The 21,451-nt window shown below is 38.4% G+C and overlaps 1 protein-coding gene across 2 annotated transcripts in view; it reads right to left on the bottom strand.

The window, feature by feature from the left end:
• vav2 (vav 2 guanine nucleotide exchange factor) overlaps positions 1-21,451 on the bottom strand; it is a 255,842-nt gene that overhangs the window by 39,953 nt on the left and 194,438 nt on the right. For both annotated transcript variants that reach the window (XM_059358371.1, XM_059358372.1), the window contains exons 4-7: positions 18,038-18,106; positions 5,598-5,703; positions 2,846-2,944; positions 1,064-1,132 (exon numbers count right to left, since the gene is read on the bottom strand). In XM_059358371.1, coding sequence (XP_059214354.1) covers positions 1,064-1,132; positions 2,846-2,944; positions 5,598-5,703; positions 18,038-18,106 — 343 coding nt within the window. The remainder of the gene's footprint in view (positions 1-1,063; positions 1,133-2,845; positions 2,945-5,597; positions 5,704-18,037; positions 18,107-21,451) is intronic.

Genomic DNA, 21,451 nt, shown 5'->3' with positions numbered 1-21,451 from the left:
GTGTTCTGGTGTTCATTTGTAGTCTGAGCAGTATTGACTGTGTTGACTGCAGGTACAGGTGCATCTCAATAAATTATAAAATGATAGAAAAGTCCATTTCCAGTAGTTCAAGTCAAACAGCCCAAACCAAGTGTTGAGTCATATAGATGGACATACTTTTCAGAGGCCAACATTTCCATATTAAACATACTTTTTAAAATTTATCTTTTGTAATATTACATTTTTAGCAGACAATAATTTTAGGTCTTTATTAAATGTAGGCCATAATCATAATAATTAGAAGAAATTAAATAAATTAAGCCATGGAATGGCTTCATTCTGTGTGTAATGGATCTATATAATGTGTTATTTCCACTTTTTGAATTGAATTACCGACATAAATAAACTTTCGATGATATTCTAATTTATTGAGATGCACCTGTAAACAGTTCATGTTGGTAGACAGAAAAGGTAGAAATGCAATCTCAGACCCTATCAGCTATCACCTGACAAAGATTTAGCTTTTTAATAGCTTTTTATTGTAATTTATCTCCAATATGCAGGTATCTGTTTATAAAGATTGTCCAAAATGCTGTCTGAACTTAAAACACATACAGAAAGTATTGATGAAGTTACTGATCAGACTGTAAACGATGACTGGTGCATGGAAGAGGAAGTCATGGCCCGGATAGCTGTTCACCCACGAAATATTAGCTGTTGCCTCATATAGCCGGCGGGTTCAGAGACTGATAGATTAGTGATGAGATGCAATACTGAAATGTTGCTTTTTATTGTCTTGTAAAGCCCATGAGCACACTGCTAAGTGTTTTTTAAAAAAAGAGTGAAAAGAAATTAAACATTTTGTTTTCCCCCACTGTGATGAAAACATTGAAGCGTGACATGGAAACATCAGTGCATATCGGAGCGTGAATCTTGCATGCCCTCACACCCCTAATATACATATACAACACAGCCTGTCATTCATTCAGCCATCCATACACATATTGAATTATTCACTTGGTGTGCTACACATCCAGGCGTGCTGTATAGACACCATTTTTTGTGCTTGAGTGGTTATACTTACCTCAAGATTGACAAAGATAGCCTCCATGTCCTGTGGACTCATCACTTGCTTTAGCGGGATCATGTAATTCTGAAGTAAAAAAAAGAGACAAATGTCAAAAAAAGACACATATTGAACTTTTTTTCCTGTCAAAAATGTATCAATAAACTGGAATGCGTCTCTGGCCAAGCTTTTAGCAGATCTGTAAAGATTTATTTGAAGGACAGTTCGAGTTAAAGTTAACTGCAGCAGCAAAGAAAATCAATACTAGACTACACTGTAAAAGATGGAGCTACCATATTGTTGTTCAGGGTGCATGAAGTGATTTGATTCCAGGCTAAGACACTGTCCTCAATACAAAGTATACAGCTCTTCTCTATGCTGCACTCGCAGAAGAAAAACCTGCCTATTGTTTCACCAAAGTTGTTTTATGGTTGTCACATTCCATCATAATAATAATAACAAATAGATCAACTAAGAAGCAACGCAGAAATGAGGCTTTATTAACCCCAACTCAATTAAGCTTAACGAGTCCTCTGATCATAAGAGGGTTATTTATTCTCATTTAGTCTTGTGTTGGTCCGACGTGGGAAAACACAGGATACACATTTAGTTTAATGAAATTAGTGGAGCGAATGATTTGTGGAGCTCCATCAAATCGCGAATGAAATCTGTCAACGCGGAAAGTGATGTGTTAGCAGCCCTGATCTCAACAATGGTTCATTAGCACGCAGAGTGTGTGTGTGTGTGTGTGTGTGTGTGTGTGTGAGAGAGAGTTTATGGTCTTTAAGTACACAGAATTTGTTGGGATGCACATTGAGTTTGGCAGCTTTTTTATGCAGCAGCAACACAAGAGATTTTCACAACACTGTGTGTGTGTGTGTGTGTGTGTGTGTGTGTGTGTGTGTGTGTGTGTGTGTGTTCTTGTACTTCCTACATAGTGAGGACCGGAACATGTTTTTAACCAACAGAGTGAGGACATTTTTGCAAAGTGAGGACATTTCGGCCGGTCCTCACTTCTTTAAAGGTTTTTTTGAGATTTCAGACTTTGTTTTAAGGGTTAAAGGTTACATGATAATGATAATTAAGTAAAACTGTATTGTGTGGTTACAAAACGAACTAAAATTATAGTGAAAATGTCCTTCATTTTTGTCTTTTTAAATTTTTTTCATACATAATGAAGATGGATAAGACAAAGGAAATAAAGGCAAAATTTACTGTGACCTCTTTTAATCTCCCACCCAACAAATATGCCATTACAAAAAACTAAAACGAACAATACAACTAATAAAAACTAAACTAAAACTAAAGCATTTAAAAACTAAAACTAGCAAACTCAATCTAAAAATTAATTAAAACTAACTGAATTTGAAAACAAAAATTAAAACTAAAACTAATGAAAAATTCAAAACTATTATAACCTTGCAAGGGAATTCACTGTTCCAATGAGGGCCCTCACAAAGATAGAAGTACAAGAGTGTGTGTGTGTGTGTATGTGTATTCATGTTTGTGCCCTCTTGCCTGTAATGTGCGTGTCTATACTTAAAGCCCCAGGGATCAGTGTCTCCCATGGGGGCTGAGCCAATAATAAACCCTATCGATCAGCTCCTGTGACATTTGTGCTCTCCAACGAATCTGCCAATAGTTGACATTTCCATGCTGTGACCCGGCCCACAGGCCTGAGACACCAACAAAGAAGAGGTGACAAAAGGAAACTCTAACACAACGGGACAAAAATGCACATTTATCAACCCGCTCAAACGTATGCGCACGTAGAGCACACGAGCATATTGTGACACTCACCTTCTCAATGTCCTCTAAAGTCTTGTAGTACTTTGCTTCAGTCTCCTGGATCTCCACTAAACAGCAGTTTCTCTTGTCATCTTCTGTCATGCCCATTTTCTAAGGTGAGGAAAGGAAATATAAATCAGGACAATAAAACTGCATAATTTGGCATTATTGATGAGATTATTGATTATGTTTTTATTTAGAACACAGTCCAGAGCCCTTTTCTCACGGGACTAGTATTACCTGGGGACGTTTAGACTTTTTAACAATGGAGGAGTTTGTCTTTAACCTTAATTGGCAAGAATGTGTCTGTAATTTGTCAAGTACACAGTATTTACCATAATTTACCAAGAGATGTCAAACTTTTTCCTGAAAAAATCATAACATTTTTACATTTTACATACACTCTCAAAATGGTCTTATTGTAGTCAGTTGATGCATGCAGTAGGGTGGCTTTTCCAGAAATAACAAAAAAACACCATATTTTGAAATGTCCAAAATTTGAAATTCCGAAAAAAATAGTCATAGAGATGTTTTGTGATAATATTAGTCCTATAATTTTGGTGCCGTATTTTTTTGGCAAGGTTTTTATGTCTGTGCAGATTTTCTGCCTCTTTGCTGGGTGATAGTTATGAAGGCCGTGTTCGCATTTATGAATTTAACTTTTGAGAACATTTTGGTGCAAATTCAGGACTCTCCTCTTGCAACACAGGGACCCATTCAGAGAAATTGCAAACTCAAATCCATCATAACAGGGAAATCTCGAAAGATAATGACATGGATGCCTTGGAACATTTTTCCTGTTTTTAAACAGGCTGAACAGTTATTATGTGGCAGCCTAATAATACATCATATCCTGGGGATAATGTCATTCATTTCAAGCACAACACAGGCTTTGCTTATCCCCCTGCGAATACACAAAACACAGACATGGGAGGGTAATTTCTAAATCACATGAGGTCCCGTGGTAATAGCAGTCCCGTGTGAATAGGGTTCAGGTTTTTTTCCTCCCTTGTTATTTCTGTGCTGTTCACTGTTTCAGCATGGCTATCAGGATTGTATTTCCTGTTTGTTTAGTGGTGATGGCAAAACTTTTTTGGGATTTTTGCCTCAAAACACTTTTTTTACTGTGTTTTAGAAATATTAACGTATGTTCTTCAGGTCCAGACAGCGATTGGTTTCTATTCTTTTCCAAACACTATGGAATCCAATAGCACACTTTGAAAATGGCTTGTGTAATCCATCAAATTGCATTTGCTGTATGAGATAATGCAGTGCAGACTTTTCCAATCAATCTACCATGCAACCATAATGCAACATTGACAAAAATGGATGCAGACTTGATGTTGAGCGTGATGGATTACACGACTCAAACTGGTTTCAAGAGTCTGTTCTACTTTATTTCACCAGCATAATCTATATCATATCAATACTGCTTACCGAGGACTCCTGGGCATGACATTGATTAGATTTGCTAATTGATTTTCATACTTCGTCTACAAATAAATGGAAAGCAATCGCTGTTGGAACAAAATAAAAAATCTAAAATGATACAGTTTATGTTCAAATATGGTTCTCTGCAAACATATGTGCCTGAAGTTTGCTGGCATGTAGTAAAGAGACAGACTCTGGGGAAGGAGGGGAGGCGTGGGGCTTTTGTGTGTCACTGTTTGTGTGGGCTGGTTGGCTGAAGGCATATGTATATGTAGATGAACAAAGGGTTTTAAGTCTTATCCATGCGAGCAGGCACATTGTGAGGGGGCGGTGGAGGATGGGGAAAAAATACAAACTTATCTACATAAAGCAAACCCCAAGAGACCTGCAGCCTGAGTAAGTACATGAGAACATATACATATACATGTGTTTTCTTTGAAAGGACAATATGCTATAATGCCTATTGTATGTGACTCACCTAAATGACCATAAAAAAACAAGACAGATGCTTCATTTTTATACAGATTTTCTATGTTGTGGGAGTGATGTGAGCAGTCTGACTGTGGAATAACTAACTAAGCCATCTGGAACCGTTTCTGAGTTGATAACCAGTGTAGATAATACAAAAACTGGGTCTAACAATGTTGAAAGTCCTGCTCTCAATCCAGCATGTAATCAACCAATGAGAAGCGGGTTTAAAGCCAGCAGGATAATGTTTATTTGTGCCTTGCTTTGAGGTTCGGTGTGGCAGCTGGTGGTCCTCGCTGACGTCAGTTAACACTGCAGTCACAGAGATGAAGTCACAACGGTCTCCAATGGGCCCTGAGTCAGACTTCAAACCAGATGGGGTCTTTTTTTTTTTTTTTTTTTACCCCTAGGCACGGGTCAATAATCTAACTGGCAGGTCATTCTCTTGGGATTTGTTTGAAATGAAGTGGTAGAGGGAGTAAGCTAGCAGCGTGGGGTGAGTCACAAGCACAGCGGCACTCACCTGCATGTATCTGATCTGCAGCATGGGAAAGGCAAAGCAGTGCAAGTCAGAAGTCAAAGTTATCACCAGTTATGCAAGAAATGCAAGTGTTCAGAGATGATGTCATGTACGGTAAACAGGAGGAAATGTGTGCTTCCTCTTCTCAGAACATTTTGTTCTCTGCATCCTTCCTGGTAATAAGTGCTGTCTCAGGGACAACAGGTCAACAGGCAAAGTCTTAGTTGACTGAGAAAACCCCAGCTTTAGATTATCCATGTGACCAACACCTGAGACGATCAATAATTGATTGTGAAAAACATCAATACTGATAAAAGAGGTGAGATTGTGACACGGTGTTCTCACCATGGGTTGTCGTACTTCCACCTTAATGATGTCCTCATAGATGTCGTCCCCATCGTCCTCACACGGCACACAGTCGTAGATGTCATCCTCACCCAAGTCATGCTCACTGGGGAAAAAAACACACATGCACAAGTTATGCTGGGCTGACACCAAAAAGATTTTCCCAGTCGCAGAATAATAACTGAAAGCCTTTAGTAAATCTAGGAGTTTTACTGAGGTCACGGCGCTCCCAACATCTCCATCGTTCAGTTTAAAGGTAGTAATCTGCTCTGTTTCATATCAGTCTTTTCCTAGTTTTGGGTTTGAGATCATATCAAACACGTTTGATATGATTGACGTGTTTGATATGATTGCAAGTCGCTGTGATGTAACACAATCACCAACCAATAGATGAGCGGGGGAAAGGTCCCCGGTTCCAGATCGACCAGTAAAACCACTTCCACAGGAAAAAAGTAACATCACAATAATGCAAGTAAGCTCAGTCCTAAATAAAAATATAGTGATGTCATATATTTATGGCCACAAGCAGGATTTTTGGGGGCGCTGTTTCTCAGTAAAGAGAACAGTTAACATCCCAGTGTGAGACTAGGCTGGGACTAAAAACTCTAAACACTTGTCTTTAGATGTGAGCTGGTAGTTTTCCGGGAGTCTTTTCCAAATCTTTTAAAAGTCTTCTGATGTATAGGTAGAATTAGATGAACAACTGTCCTGAAACTCAAAGGATGGATCCGTTAAGTGTGCCAAAAAGGCTCATATGTTCACTTTAAACTATTCCCAGGCTCAGAGCAGTCGTTATCTCTGCCTAAAGAGTGATATTGGATGTACCCAGGCAAAGGGACAGAGCACCCGATGTTCACCAACCTCCACTGAGTTACATTATTGAGTGGCATTTCCCTTTAATGTGTTTATGCTGCTTTGGCACCCAGCTAGCTAACTGACCTTTAATTAGGCAAGCAGCCAGCAGAGCACAGACAGTTACTGTGGAGAGGAGTGTCTTGTGGGAAAGACCCTCATGCTCTGGGAGCCCACACTGCATCTCCCTTTGTCCTGTAAAAGCAATTATTGTTTGGGAAACTTATTGAGGCAGTGGAGAAGCCTCAGCAGGAATACGTTTTGGCAATGGGCCCATATCGATGTAGTTAATAACCAGGGAGCTTTAGGTCGCAGAAAAGGAAATAAATGATTAAATGCTGTAAATAAATAAAGGTAATAAGAGCTGCCTGCTCAATAATGGAGGACCAGTGGCCTAAGTGTTGCTTGTTTAAACAAAATTCTGTTTTACCTCAGTTGTATTGAGGGAGAGGCAGTATAATGCTCATGTTGGCATTGTTTACATTTTGGCAAATGGCACCATTAAAAGGATATCGAATTAGCTATTAGCAGTTCCTGTTCGCAAACCAATGGGGGCACAGACAAATGGGACTGGATTTTTTTTTGATTATGTAAAAAAACACAATTCTAAGGCAGGTTCTAGGGTTATAATGAGGGTCGGGACTCGATTAAAAAAATGTATCTAATTAATTTTAAGTAAGTAATTAATTAATCGTAAATTAATCGCATTTTAATCGCATATAAATATTTGACCTGAGAACAGTGAGAAGTAATTTTTTTCACATGGATTTTTAGTATACCATTGAATAATGACTGAATACATAAGCTTAAGCAACAAAAATATTGTTTATTTTTGTTCAAGTCCAACAGACCATTAAAATTTTTGCCATTAAGTGTAGCAATAGCTGAGTACATTTCAGAAATTCAGGTAGCCTATATGTAGGTAGCCTATATGTAGGTAGATCTTATAGCTAGCTGCTATATGTTTTGCATTGAGGTGATACTTGAGGCTCGATGTGCTGCGGTGATATGCAAATTCCTTGTTGCATAGCAACACAACCATGCTCTTATCGACGCTTCCATCCGTTGGTTTTTTGTAACAAAATGTCCCATCATCCACGGGGCCAACCAAAGGTCTCATCAGCTTCTTCCTTCATGTTCACTGTGGTTTGTTGTTGTCTGAATTCATGAACGCTAGTTGGTGCTCCAGTATAATCGGTCCACCTGAAACTCATCCAGTGAGAAACGTTCCGCGGTGCAAAAATAAGTGCGATTAAAATGCGTCAATTTTTTTTAACGCATTCATTTTTGTGTAATTAATTAATCTCAATTAACGCGTTAAAGTCCCAGCCCTATTTATAATATTAACAGAATCATGGACATCTGTTTGTGATGGTCATAAGCATGAAGATAATCATATACTCATTGTGAGTCACACTAAATCTAAGTTTGGCAAATCTGTGCGTTCTGATTTGACTGAGGTATGGCTCAGATAAGGAGTGCGCGCAAAACTACGTAACTACGAAAACACCAACAAGCTTGTCTCGCCGCAATTATTACATTTTTCTGTGGCAAGTAGGTGTTCATGTGTCCGAAGAAATTCTTTGCAACATGGATTAACATGTCACAGGAGTCTGAAAACTCCATTTACTGATTGTCTGTGAGTATCATATGCAATGCCAAAACTATCCCCAACTTTTAGATGTGGCTGCACTTTGTCACAGAATCTTATGGCCTCAATTTGCCACAGGGTTGCGCTTTACTGCAGCTTAGTTTGTTTTCGTTGAAGAGCATTAGGTACCTTAATTGCTTCCATGTCGGTTGTTTTGATTAGTGGGCCAAATCAACTTCCTGCTGTTTTCAGAACACCATCATGCACCTATCCAGTCATATCCACCTTTTTTGTAATTGAGGGAAATAAACAGAAAACAGGTTTCCAATTTCTGCCTCCACATGCTCAGGAAAGGAGGACCAGGGTTTCTGCTTGTGTTTAAACGTCCTTGAGAGTGACATTATAATGCCTGCTGGCTCCGGGGACGCTGTTCTCTGCTCTGACCTGGCCTGAGAGGGGGCGAAAAGATTTCTCAACCTGTTTAAATATTCTCGAGGTAGACACCACACCCTTGTTTGCCTAATGGGGGCCATAACCTGGCTGTCCTAGCACCAAACCAAACCAGAGCAGGAAATCTATTTTCACTTTAACATCTAGGATATGGGATATTTTGTAGGGATTTTACATACGTTATTAAATCATGAATATTCTAAAATAAGATTTACGGGGGACACAGGTTTAAAAAAACAAAACTCCTCCACTGTGACATTGCTACACACAACCTTCCGCATCTGTTTTCATTGCTTAAGTATTCCTCATTTCACTGTCTGTGGGAACAGATAAAATGAGAGAAAATAGAACTGCCCTCAATCAAATATTCAACTTTGTCGTCATGCTCGTGCGAGGGTGGTTTGAAGTTTTAATTGAGGTGGCGTGGTTCACTCTACGTCGTGCTTCTTCTTTCTTCATTAAGTTAAAGTGGCACATGTTGAATACGGAGCAGGCTGTACGCTGTCCCCACACTGTCTCCTCTCTGAACTCAGAGACTACAACTCGCTCCACAGGGACTGATGTGTTGCACGTGTTGGGGACGTTTTCGGAAAGAAGATGTACTTAATTTTGCTCTAATCCCTCAGAGGCAGTGTTATACGAAGGAGGTCTAGTGCGGTGATAAGAACGTGACCTATGGAGAGATCTAAGAGGAGCGGGATCTCCAGGGAGAACATGGAGGAGACTTTTAAGTAGTTCATACTATGAGACTCTAAAAATATAAAGAATAAGAACTGAAATTGAAAACCTGAATAGAAAATATCATGCTGGTGTCCGTCATCTTTATGTATTGATTCTGAACTTGCAAAAGGGAAACATTCTACTGATTTGTGATGACATTTAAGCCCCGTCCTTTTCCCCTGTTGGTTATTTTGTCATTGTCCAATAGTCCTTTGGTCCCATCAGTCAATCCAAGACATTTGTAATACTTTTCATCAATGATTACTGACTGACCGCTACATTACACTGACGTAGCTAAAAGCTCCTGAGGTTTGGAGAAAGGCTTCTTATTGACGGTGAAACTGATTTTAATCTCCTCTTTTTGCATTTGCCTTTAGTTTGATTGTCCATTTTTCCTAATCCCCAAGTCTCTCTGATGAGAGGTTTGCTTATATGTATTTATCCCCAATATGCATTTTATAATAGACAACAGGATGTCGTTTCTGGCAATTTGCTGCATTGTCTACATAGATTTTTTCCCAAAAATATTAGCCAGAACAATCAGTATTCCAATGACTGTGCATGCTGACTCACTTTTCCTGATTGTTTCCACACTGCTTCAGCTTTCTAATTGGATTTGTCATTAATGAGCTTCTTAACTGAATGGCTGTTTTCACTGTCAATATGCATTGAACCTAAAGTCAAATAACTATAATAGCCCAATAAGCTGCATATTTTACTAGGAAGACTGCACCAAATGAAAAAATGACATGCTTGTTTAATAAAAATGGCTCAACATGGTTTTTTTCTTGTCTTTGTGAGGAGGAGGACCACTTTGAGATTTAAACCTTGACAATGATGACATTTTTGATAGTGAAGTCATTCTTTGTAACTTGAAGACATTCTTTAATGAGATGTTTGAGGGTTAGAATTTGGTCTTACGGCTACAGTAGTTAGGTCAGTAAGCCGACTGTGTAATAATAACTGACCCAGTAACAGTCACACTATTTGTGGACTTTGGTTTTGAAGCTTTGAGGTTGATTTTGGCCATCGCCATCTTGGTCGACATTTTGCTTTTCTGTAATCAACGCATAAACAGGAACCGGCAAGTTATCAGGAAAATCTTGCTCTTGTTTGGTAAGTAAAGGGGCAACCATTATTCACAATAAATTGCTGACTCATTGGAATGTCTTTTATTCCAACAGAACCGTTAACAAGACATTTTTTTATTCAACCAAGATTGAAGTTGCTGCTTGGATCAATCTGAGAGTAAAAAGAATGTGCTTATTGTATTATATTTTGTATTACAGATAGCCTTCACACACACACACACACACACACACACACACACACACACACACACACACACACACACACACACACACACACAAGAGGTTAAAAAGAAATGGACAATTACATGAGGACAAAAGTCTTTTGCTTCTTTAGATTCTTAGCTCAAGGTTGGCATCAGATCAGGATTGATGTTAGGTAATGGTGGGGGTTTAGACATGCAGTATTGATGGTAAAGGTTAATGTTGCAGGGTGTCAAGGCTCACATAAGTAATACAAGCGCGCGCCTGTGTGTGTGTGTGCATTCTTAGAAAGACCAAGAGGGAGAAAACAGAGGGATGTAATTCTTGTCAGCATAAATCTGTCGCACCACAACTTCACTATTTACATCCCTTTGTCTCTGTGACTTCTGTGGACATTAATAAATCATTCAGATGCACTTTCCGTGTGTGTGTGCTTGTGCATCACAATGCATCAGTGAGACAGAGAGTCCTGCAGAATCATGAATTAGGTCTGATTTTCTGTCTGATTTCACAGTGACAAGCCAGAGGGTGTCCAGTGTTTGCACGCAATCGGCCCGCTCGCCTCCGCTCGTAGCCTCAGTGGCATGGAGTTACATCAGTGGAGCGAAGGGACGGAGCATGACTCATCATATCAGAGCTACTGTGCATAGGTCCCTGAAGGCTTGGCTGCCTCACAGGTTTCTATTAAAATAACATTATGTTTTTTAATACAGGCCGTTTTTTGTTTTTTTCTTAGAGCTTTCGGTGCACTGTGGGGACCTCGGGCATCGGGCCTGAACAGCACGGGGCTGCTGCCACACTGCATCTGTACAGCTGGAACTAAAGACTAGAAAGCAAACAAATAACATCAGCAAAGATCTAAAGTCCCTGGAGGTTGCATATACAACTACAGAGAAGCCAACTGATGCATTCGTTACCCATATAGCCCCATAATCAGTGAAGCTGAATAATTAAATATCCACTATGAGAAATTAAATCAAGTTTTTCAAATGTGAATTTAGATCTGTTTAAACTTTTCTCACTTTACAGAGTATGTTTGTCTGCATCCTTAAGGTGTAAATTTATATTTAAAAAACCCAACAACTATATATTCAACCGAATATAAGTCTAAAAGGGATTTCTAAATCATCGCATTTGTTTTTGTTTATATTTTTCTCAGTGTCCGAACTTTTTTGGAATCAGGGTTGCATGTGTTCAGGTGCTGTAAAATGTATTTTGTCAAATAAGTTTATTATTTGTCTTTACTTTACTGCAAGCGTTATTAATTATTTTAGTCCTAATATTATCCTGAAAATTAAAAAAAGTGTATTAGATCACTTTTGCTTGGTTTTTAGTATTCCTAGTTATCTACACCACACAGGAAAAAAAGTAATCAATATGTTATCTAGTTAGAAACTACTTTGTGGTCATGATATAAAGTTGAATAAAAAAAATATATGTGTGACTTCATACCTTGCAGTAAATAATTCCATCCATTTTCAAGCTATTGACTTTTTATGCCAACCTGCCCGAGGGATTAATGGAGCAAAATAAACTGCAAAAGAATGACACAGAGAGCTTGTGACACGGTTTGCTTCGGAATGGAAATCTATGTGTGCCTTTTGAAAAAGTCCCTTGGCGACTGTGCCCGATCCACCCCCATTTCATGCTTTGTCAACTCCAGGATGGAGTCATTCCAGACAGGGAATACTCGGAGTTAAGCGACATGAAGAGTTGACATCACAAAGCCAGAGGGAGGAAGTACGGATCAGGTTTACCACATTAACCCAGGAGACCTCAATTAGGTAGTGTCTGGCCTCTACCTGACTCAGACACTTGGAGCATCCTTCACAAACACATATAGCTGCACCTATCATGGACTCCCAATGCCATTCATTTACAGCTGTCGATTTCAGGTGAACTCATACTGACAGCATAAAGCTTCTATCCCCCTCCCCTGACATGAGTCCTCCTGACATGATATTGTAAATATGGAAATCACCAAGCATGGTAAGTGACCTCTACTCAACCTCGAAAGTGATACACGGTCAACCACAAACATTCCTGCATATACTTAAGTATCTTTTAAATGGGTTATATCTTTAACCCATTTAGGCTTAAAACGCCTGGAAAAAAATGCCTGTAAAACCTCTGGGCGATTTTAAAATAACCCCCTAAAACCTGAAGTTTTTCTGGAAATTCAACAGAAGTGTCAACACCTACTAAATAACAGATTTTTCAGCCTCTGTAGCAGATAGAAATTGAATTCAAAAAGTATTTGAGACCTGTGGCTTTCATGAGAAGTTGAGTTTATTTGTCCAAACCTTCAATAAAGTTTTTGAAAAATCAACGTGTTGCATTGCGACACTCCCACATGTGTTCTGATGCATTTCATACACACACAACACAACAAATACCAGACAGGATATAACTATGCAATAAAAAGTAAAGTAAATGTAAATAGGTGGAAAAAACTACAAATACTACAAAACGACGTATCCGCTTTCCCGGCTTTAATGGTAGAATAACGCAACAGCGCCCTCGGTTATAGTGGTAGAAATGCGGTAATGCTTTCCCGCCTTAAATGGGTTAAAGTACTGATGACCCACCAGCTTGCCTGGGCGACTTCCGTCTTTCAGAGGCTCTAAACTACAGAGACAATACTGGTATCATATGAGACTCAAAGACCCAAAGAATCCACTGTCATGACACTCCAAACTCAGCTAGTAAATTTTAGCAAGGAAAAACTGACATGGCCTTTTCGCAAGGGGGTCCCTTGAACTCTTACCTCAAGATATCTGAAATAAAATGGGTTCTATAGGTACTCTGTAAAAAATGTTTGTAGAAATTACAGTAAAATACTGTCAAATTAAATCAGAAAAATGGCATAATATTAAAGATGAATTACTGTAAATCAAGGAATAGTACAAAACTTTTAAACTGTAGAAAACACACAGTTTTTTCATGTAAAGTTAAAGTAGAAATACCATAATGTCACAAGGACACAGTTACCCTAAAAATAACGGGACTACTTTACTGATATTTACATTCAAATTTACAGTAGAAAATCCACTTACTGTATTCATTTACGGTGACGTTCTAGCAACTTTTTTGTTTCACTGTGTACCCACGAGTCTCCTCTTTACACATGTGCTTCAAATGTGTAAAGAGGAGAGTCACTTCATGCTAATTCCATGCAGTTTAGTCTTAAATATAAAAAAAAAAATAAGACCAAAAACAAGCAGATAAAATATTTAGGAAAAAATATAGAAGTACATTCAAATACAACATTTTCAAATTGAGAGCTAGCTGATAAAATATATATATTTTTTAAAATATCAAATTCTCTACTCATATCACTACACAAGAGGAGTCAGAAGATCAGAAATGTAAATATATATTCAGATATTTATATGATAAATATGTATATACATTATGTACATGTACATGTACTGTTGATCTTTTATCTACCTGTGAGCATCATCTGAGCCTACACCTCTAAAAAAGAAGAGAAGGTGGAATGACAAGGGGTTAAATACAGTATAACATCTTTACATTAGTGGGTAGTGAACTTGCAGCTATCCTCAGAGACATCTAAAGTCCAACAGTTTGAGTCTTTTGGCTGCTCCAGATTAAAATGAATCGATCTTTTGCTGCCCGGCTGCTCCAACAGTCTTCCATTTAACGTTTGGTCTGGTGGCATGAACTCGCTTTTTAAATCTCACCTCAAAATCAATTTTTATTGATTGCTTTCCATCGCACTTAGTATCCTTTGTCATCTTATCACTGAACTTAATGATGCCGTTTTATTGATTTTTATTCTTTGCTATATTGCTCTTCTATGCTCCTTTATTTTCTCACACTAAACATTTTTGTGACCAACATGCTGTTTAATTCCTTACATGCTGTAGTTTTTATGATACCATATGTCCTCTCGTTGGATTATTTTCTCTCTCTAATATATGTACTATAAAAAATGACTATCATTACTGAGGTAAGATTATCATTGTCCTCTTTTTCACTTTCGCAGTATAGTCATGCACCCGATGTAAATTATGCATGCATCAATATTTCAGGCTAATTAATAAGTCTTTGAGAGCAGGGTTATTGCTAGTGTGGCCTATGTGCTAAGTGTGTCCAACTGCATTAGGTGCAGGACCTGCTGATGAATCAATTATGTGTCGGTCGGTTGATGAAACGAAACTGCATACATGTTCTTTGTTAAAGGTCAAGAGCAGCCGTGCTGATCATTAATTCAATAAGAGCCAGCCCTCTGCACCTACAGGTTACGCAAAGAGCGCCGTGTTACGACACCACTGACCACTTCAGAAAAAAAGCTTCAAACTCAGTGAAGCTGCCATGGTTACAGCAGCCAAACCCATTAATGGAAAGAGGAGATTTTGTGGGTTTGAGGCCAATTAAAAACATATCCACCAGCTATAGAAAGAATACAGTATAGAAAGGATTTAAAAGCTTACTTTTTATACTCACTTTCTTTACTGGTGGACCACTGTTGCTATGGCTACACTGACTAAAGTGACCGAATCGTTCGAGTACAATAATAAACACATTTAAAAGGTATACAATCTTTTTCTATTCTTTAATAATGTCTCTAAATCATCACTTATGACCATATGGAAAATCTGTATCTGCACTGCACTTAGCCTCTCTTTTCTTTTCATTTGTGTGTGTTCGGGGCATTTGTGGGTGTATAAAGCTATAAAAATAGGACGAGGACAGAGTGCCAAAAATCTAGATTTTAGAAAGGCAAAAATGGACGAAGCTTGTTCCAGAACGAGTGAATCTGGGGTGTGCTTTTACTTTCTTTGAACCTGGGAGGAGGGGCCAATATCATGTTGTGTTTACAAACAGTAAATGACAATTCTTGCATAGTGTACCTTTAACTAACCTTTATTCTTTGTGGGTGGCATATATTTATGATGGATTTAGAGTAAAATAAGGAAAAAGTAAGCTAAATGTAGCCTCTTTGATATTTCCTGATGCATTTAGGGACCCATCAGAGTGTTTCATGATAGTTCTTTCTTTAGATAAGAAAAACTCTTTTAATGTTTTGCTAGTAGCCTACAGGGTACATGATGAAAGACAGGAGCATGTACTGTATGTTCTGTTCTTTCCATGAGCACATTTTGATCCCTGTTTTTTTGTTAAATTAATCAAAATGTTTGTAGTATTTCCTCTACTCTCTTTGAGGATCACTTTTTGTGCAGGATTCAGTTCAGTTTTCAAGGTAAGGGCCTATGTTCCCGGCTTGCAGGGCTACATGTTTGGCTAAGCTGCACTCTAATCCAGCATTAGCCTGCTTGGCTGGCACTCCTCTCCTCTAGCAAGAGCACATTCCTCATCCCCCAAAGACTACCCCCATCATGTATTCAGTGGGCATATATCTATAGCATGCATTCTTTCCTACAGTGCCTGCTATCTCCCTGTGATGAATGACACCCGTCTCAGAGCCGTTAACTAATTATTATCCATTAATCTAAGTCGAGCGGCTGATGTCAGCGCTGCCAACTCAGAGACCCTACAACTCTTTCACACCCAGCATAACCCACCCACAAACCCAGCACATAGTACACCAGGCAGCCAGCCACGAGGCAGGCAGAGAGGCAGCCAGAGCAGGGATGTTGTCACCATGGAAACGGGCAGAGTGACACGGTGCTCCACGCTTATGTAATTAGGCAGTTAGAGGAAATTGGAAGAAGTGGCAATCATACTTCACTTTGAAACGTCGCATATACATGAACTGCTGTGTATCTAGACATGCTTTTTATACAGACAGCGTGTGCAGCATGGGTTTGTTTTGAGGTTAAAAACAGTCAAAACTAGTTTCAAAATGTCAACAATGCATAAAGTCTTTGCACCATAATCAGGTGTGCTTTTGATTTTTTTTTTTCACCCAGTTTAAAAGCATTTCCTGAACAGAAATGCAACAAGCACTGACAGCAGGAAACAGAGACTTTTTAGTCTGCTGGAACGCCGAATCCAGATGACAATAAAAAAAAAAAAATTTAAAGTACTCTGAGGTTTTAAAAACCTGGAGGTTTTGTGACTATGGCTAAATCTGTCTCAGTGTGTGTGTGTGTGTGTGTGTCTTTGTAATTGTACTACTCACATTGTGTGAGAGCAAAAAAGTATTTTCCATCCTATTTGAAGAAAGTTGGACTCCACAAGGTAAACCATTCAATGTTCACTTTTAGACCACAGACTGTATGAACATAAAAGATGTAGTCATCGAGTTTGAAATGTTATCCATCACCATCTTGGTTTATGACTGTGCAATCAGTGCATGTGCAGAACTGATCGGGAGCCAGAATGATGCTATATATAAGCTATTGTTAGTGCTAGGTAGCTAGGTTCGATAGCAAGAGAAGTCGTTCATTTTAAATGAACAGCCAAAAACGTATGTTACTTATGTTTTTTAGTCCAACATTTTATGACATTTTTAAGTGATTGAAATGTTACAATAATGAAAGATGTGGTGACAACCTGTCATTCACAAGCTAGCTTCAACCTGAAGCATATCCTGCTAAATGTATTTTTTTTTTAACACTAAATAGGACCATAATTTACAAAATGAACATCATGTTGTATTGAAGAAAACTTGAAACTTGCATTTGAGACCATAAACCCATTAGGAAAATGTTTACTGGGGTAATAAATCAAGTGAGAAGTCGGGTCATTTTCTCATAGACGTCTCTACAAATAAACTAATTTTTTCTATCAGTGGAGTCGCCCCCTGCTGGCTATTAGATAGAAACCAGGGTCAAAGTCACTTTTGCATTGGCTTCACTTTTCTGGAGGTTGCCACTTGGTTTAAACTTTTAGAGTTTTAGAGTTTCGGATGAAGTAAGGTTTAGGTTAAGTACAGGTTAGGTCGGGGTATAGCATGTGTTTTTTATGGTTACATCTTGAAAGCAGGACTTTAACATATAAATGAACATTATGAGAACAACATGATTAACACAATTTCCACTAGGGAAAGCTTGTTGTGTTGCAGTTGCAATGTCTGTGGCGACATTCCTGTGCTGGTGCATTGGATACAGCTTTTTGTACTGAGAACAAATAGTTTATTAACTCCACAACAACTGTTTGATGAGCAGTACACAACCTCATTAACAGTTCTGCACTGTGCAGCTGCTTGTGATGTCTCTCTCTGATTGGTTGCACGGTATGTCAGGCACAGTACATAGTATAGTCAGTATATGACAGCTAGGAGTATGGCGGAAGCTCTAACAGAAAATCCTAAGAAGCTTCCAAGAAGGGTTTCTGTCACGGAAGATCCAGATAAAAAAATAAATTGCTGCTCAGAGTTAGGATTACAGTAAAACAAAAGAAGGCAATGAATGCGTATCACGTACAACCACGCTCCATAAGCACATAAACAGTGTTTGTGTAATTACTCTCACTGCCAGAGGGGGGAGACAAAAGCGACACTCTGGCTGGGGGAAGTCTCCAGGAATTAATCTAAGTTTATAAAACGTCATCCTAGGTGACAAAACCAAGTGTGTTTGTATGTTTGTTGCAGAATGCATACTTACTCTGCCAGCTCTTCGAGACTCCGGTACACATCATCCTCATTCAGAGCTGTGTCCTCTGACGGAAAGGGCCTGGTACACACACACACACACACACACACACACAGGGAGAGTGAGAGAGTAGATATTAGTACACACATCATTGTGTCCCAGGTAGAAAAATAACCAGTCAAAAACTGCGTGTTCTATCTGCCAGGTTGTCACTCTCAGCTCCATCACTTGGGCAGCACAACAGCAGGATGTATTCAGCAGAGGACCCCATCAGTCACATACAACATTGTCAAAACACATCAACACACTGCTGCTGACAGATAAAAACGCTGGCATCTTCACACAGCCAACTTTCTCAGGAATTCAGGAGGGGAAAACAGCCTTTTTCTCTTCCTGATGGATGGCCAGGTGCCTTATAAATCCTCTCAGGGGGTTTGGGCAGCTTTCAAGGACCCTCGGGGACATTGCAGGGCAATATAAAATATTGAAAATGACAAAGTTTAGAGCTGTCATCCTTTTTTTCCCACCGCAATATTGAGCTTCTACTATATAGACTCACATTTTGTTACAAAACATTATGGTTATGAGATGCACTGCGAGCTGCAATAGAATAAAAGTTTTCACGGCAGCCCATCGTTCAATTAACTGACTGATTCTTCCCGATCCTCTTCTTGAATTTCTCATTGCCTCCCACGCAGCGTCAAAAAACACAAGACTCCTGGGAAGTGGCAGGGCATAAAAATGGATGACTAATCAATTAGCTCATTAAACAGGGTGGATTTATTCCTAATCTTTTTAAAGATATCTGCTTTCTGCAAACATTATTGTGGAGTGCATGATTAGATCTCGATTGGCCGACCGTGTTTATGATGAGTTTTTTTTTTCTTCCACGGGAGCTGATTGCTACAAATTATAGCCTATTAGCTTAATGTTGTGCACAATTGAAGCTCATTAAAATCACTGAGGTCACGATCAGCGCTAATCATCAGCCTCGCTAAAGTTACTGAAATGGAAATAGTGTGTATTATTAAACTAATCCCTCTTACGTTTAGAAGAGATACTCTGGAATCATTTTAGTCATAATACAGGCTATTTCTGTTTAGGACGGTGAAATGTTTTATGGGAAACGAAAACAAACATTTGGGGAATAAAACTGCAGAATTTAGTGGTCTTTAGCAGCTTTCGAAGAACCCAAATTCCCTCAGTACTGTGGCTTTTTTCAGTTGAAGTAGTTTTGGGCCTGTTTGTTTGTTTTGGCTATGATAGCAGCACACTGCGGTTAGTGTTACCATCTTCTCCTTCAGTAATAAATCCCACACACGGCAGCAGCCCGCAGTGCTTTCTGGTACAGTAAACAGGTTGACCTTGACTCCCGTCTGAATAATGTAACTACTGAACACATGATTTGTTTTCTCGCTGTCAAAGAGCCACTGGATATAAACACGCAAAGGAACAAATGTTGTGAGATGGAAAACGGAGCGAGAGGAGAGGGTTTCACTTACGATCATTTCATTCTCATCAACTAAGAAAAGTTCAGTCACACCAGCTTATGGGGTATTAACACAATGCCATTTATACAAAGCTATATTTTTGATTTGATATGACTTAATCGATGATTGTATAAATACACAGTTGTCCTGCAAAGTTTTTGATCCATAACTATAGTGCTTATTTCTTATTACTACATGAATTAAACTAAAAAGAAAATAATGTCAATGTAATGTATGTATGTAATGTCATATGCATATATATATATATATATATACATATATAATACATTTTATTTTGAAGGCACCTTTCTTGGCACTCAAGGAAACAGCAATAAAATACAATAAAATACACATAATTAAGAACAATACAATACAATAGATTGGACAGGGTAATTGTCATGCAGTTTTAAACAGATGTGTTTTGAGTTGTGATTTGAAATGGGGGAGTGAGTTAATGTTTTCTGAGTTGGGGTGGTAATATATATATTAAATCAGAAAAATATATAATTTATTCTTTCAATTATTTTATTTTTCTTCACCAGAAATGTCCCGATTGGAGCCAAACTAACATGCAAAGTGGAATATCCCTGTAAATTCAGCGATCATGCAAACCAAAACCAAAACTTTTTATATTTAATTAATGTGAGAGAAAATCTTAACAAATATTATATTTAAAATGGTTAAAACTATTCACTTTAGTACATTACTAGAGATTAAATGTTAGAGTTGCAAGCACATTTTTTTTAGCAAGAAACCAGGAAGCTTGTGTCAGTTTTTATCAGTCTTATCTTTTTTAAATTAAGTTGATTTGTTTAAATAGTTGGATTGTTTTTATGTGAAGGACTTAACAAAATGTTTTCCACAGGGTTCCTCCAACGTTGGTCTCCTTGAGGAGTTTTTCTCCGTGTGTGTGTTTCTAAACAATTCTAACTTGTTTATCCAGTTACCTTGGAAATGTTTTTTTTTCTTCCACATAATGGAAGAACTACACTTTTGTTCCACACGCAGTTCATAGAGGGATGTCAGGTTGGATGGTGACTGTTACATAATACATAAAAAACAACTTAATCCACTTACAACAAGATCTGCAACCTCAACGACGGAATAGACCGATTGTCCATACAACCAATTATGACACATATGTGTTTCGTGGCTCGCAGTACAGAGAGGAGTGTTGTGAAAAAAGCACACATGTACATGTCATTATACATTCACATACGGTTTGAGGTTGTAAAAAAAAAAAGTTGCAGTTTCGATAAATTTAACCTACAAAACCACTGATCTATGTTTAGGGCAAAAACCTTCCTGGTAAGGTTATAAAAGACAGTTTAAACTAGGGATGCACGATATTTAGCTGATTACCGATACCGGTATTTTTTTCCCGCACAACTAATACCCACAATCAGGGCAGATTTGGCCAATTTCCCAATTGCCATAATAAGTAAACATAAACTGTGTTCACTGGGAACATGTGAAAAGTGCAACTGTACAGAAATTGAACCCAAATTGAATAAAACTACATGTACCTTACAGACTGCTGCTTAAATTCAAATTTAACTTAAAACAGGAGCCCAATATGTGACGACTCAATCTGCACTGTGCAAACAAAATCACAAAAAGTACTAAAAAGATAAGCAGCTTCAGTCCCTAATCAGAACATCAATCAATAGGTGGGCTCAGACTACACTGCACAATTCTATGAGCTACAAACAAGGTGCAACAGAGAGGTGATGCGCACCCCATTATTTAATCACTTTATTATATCGGCGGGTATTGGCGTGTTGGCCGATGTCCGATAGTTCATTTTCAAGCCAAAATCGGCCGATATTGGCAACGTGCCGATAATATCGTGCATCCCTAGTCTAAACAGTAAATACATGTATGTAAATGCAAGAAGTGAAGTAGGGTGACGTGAGCCACTTAACTTAGGTAAAAA

The sequence above is a fragment of the Centropristis striata genome, chromosome 19 (assembly GCF_030273125.1).
Source record: "Centropristis striata isolate RG_2023a ecotype Rhode Island chromosome 19, C.striata_1.0, whole genome shotgun sequence".
Lineage (NCBI taxonomy): Eukaryota > Metazoa > Chordata > Actinopteri > Perciformes > Serranidae > Centropristis > Centropristis striata.
The sequence above is the reverse complement of the archived record's forward strand: the minus strand, read 5'-3'. Positions and strand labels throughout refer to the sequence as shown.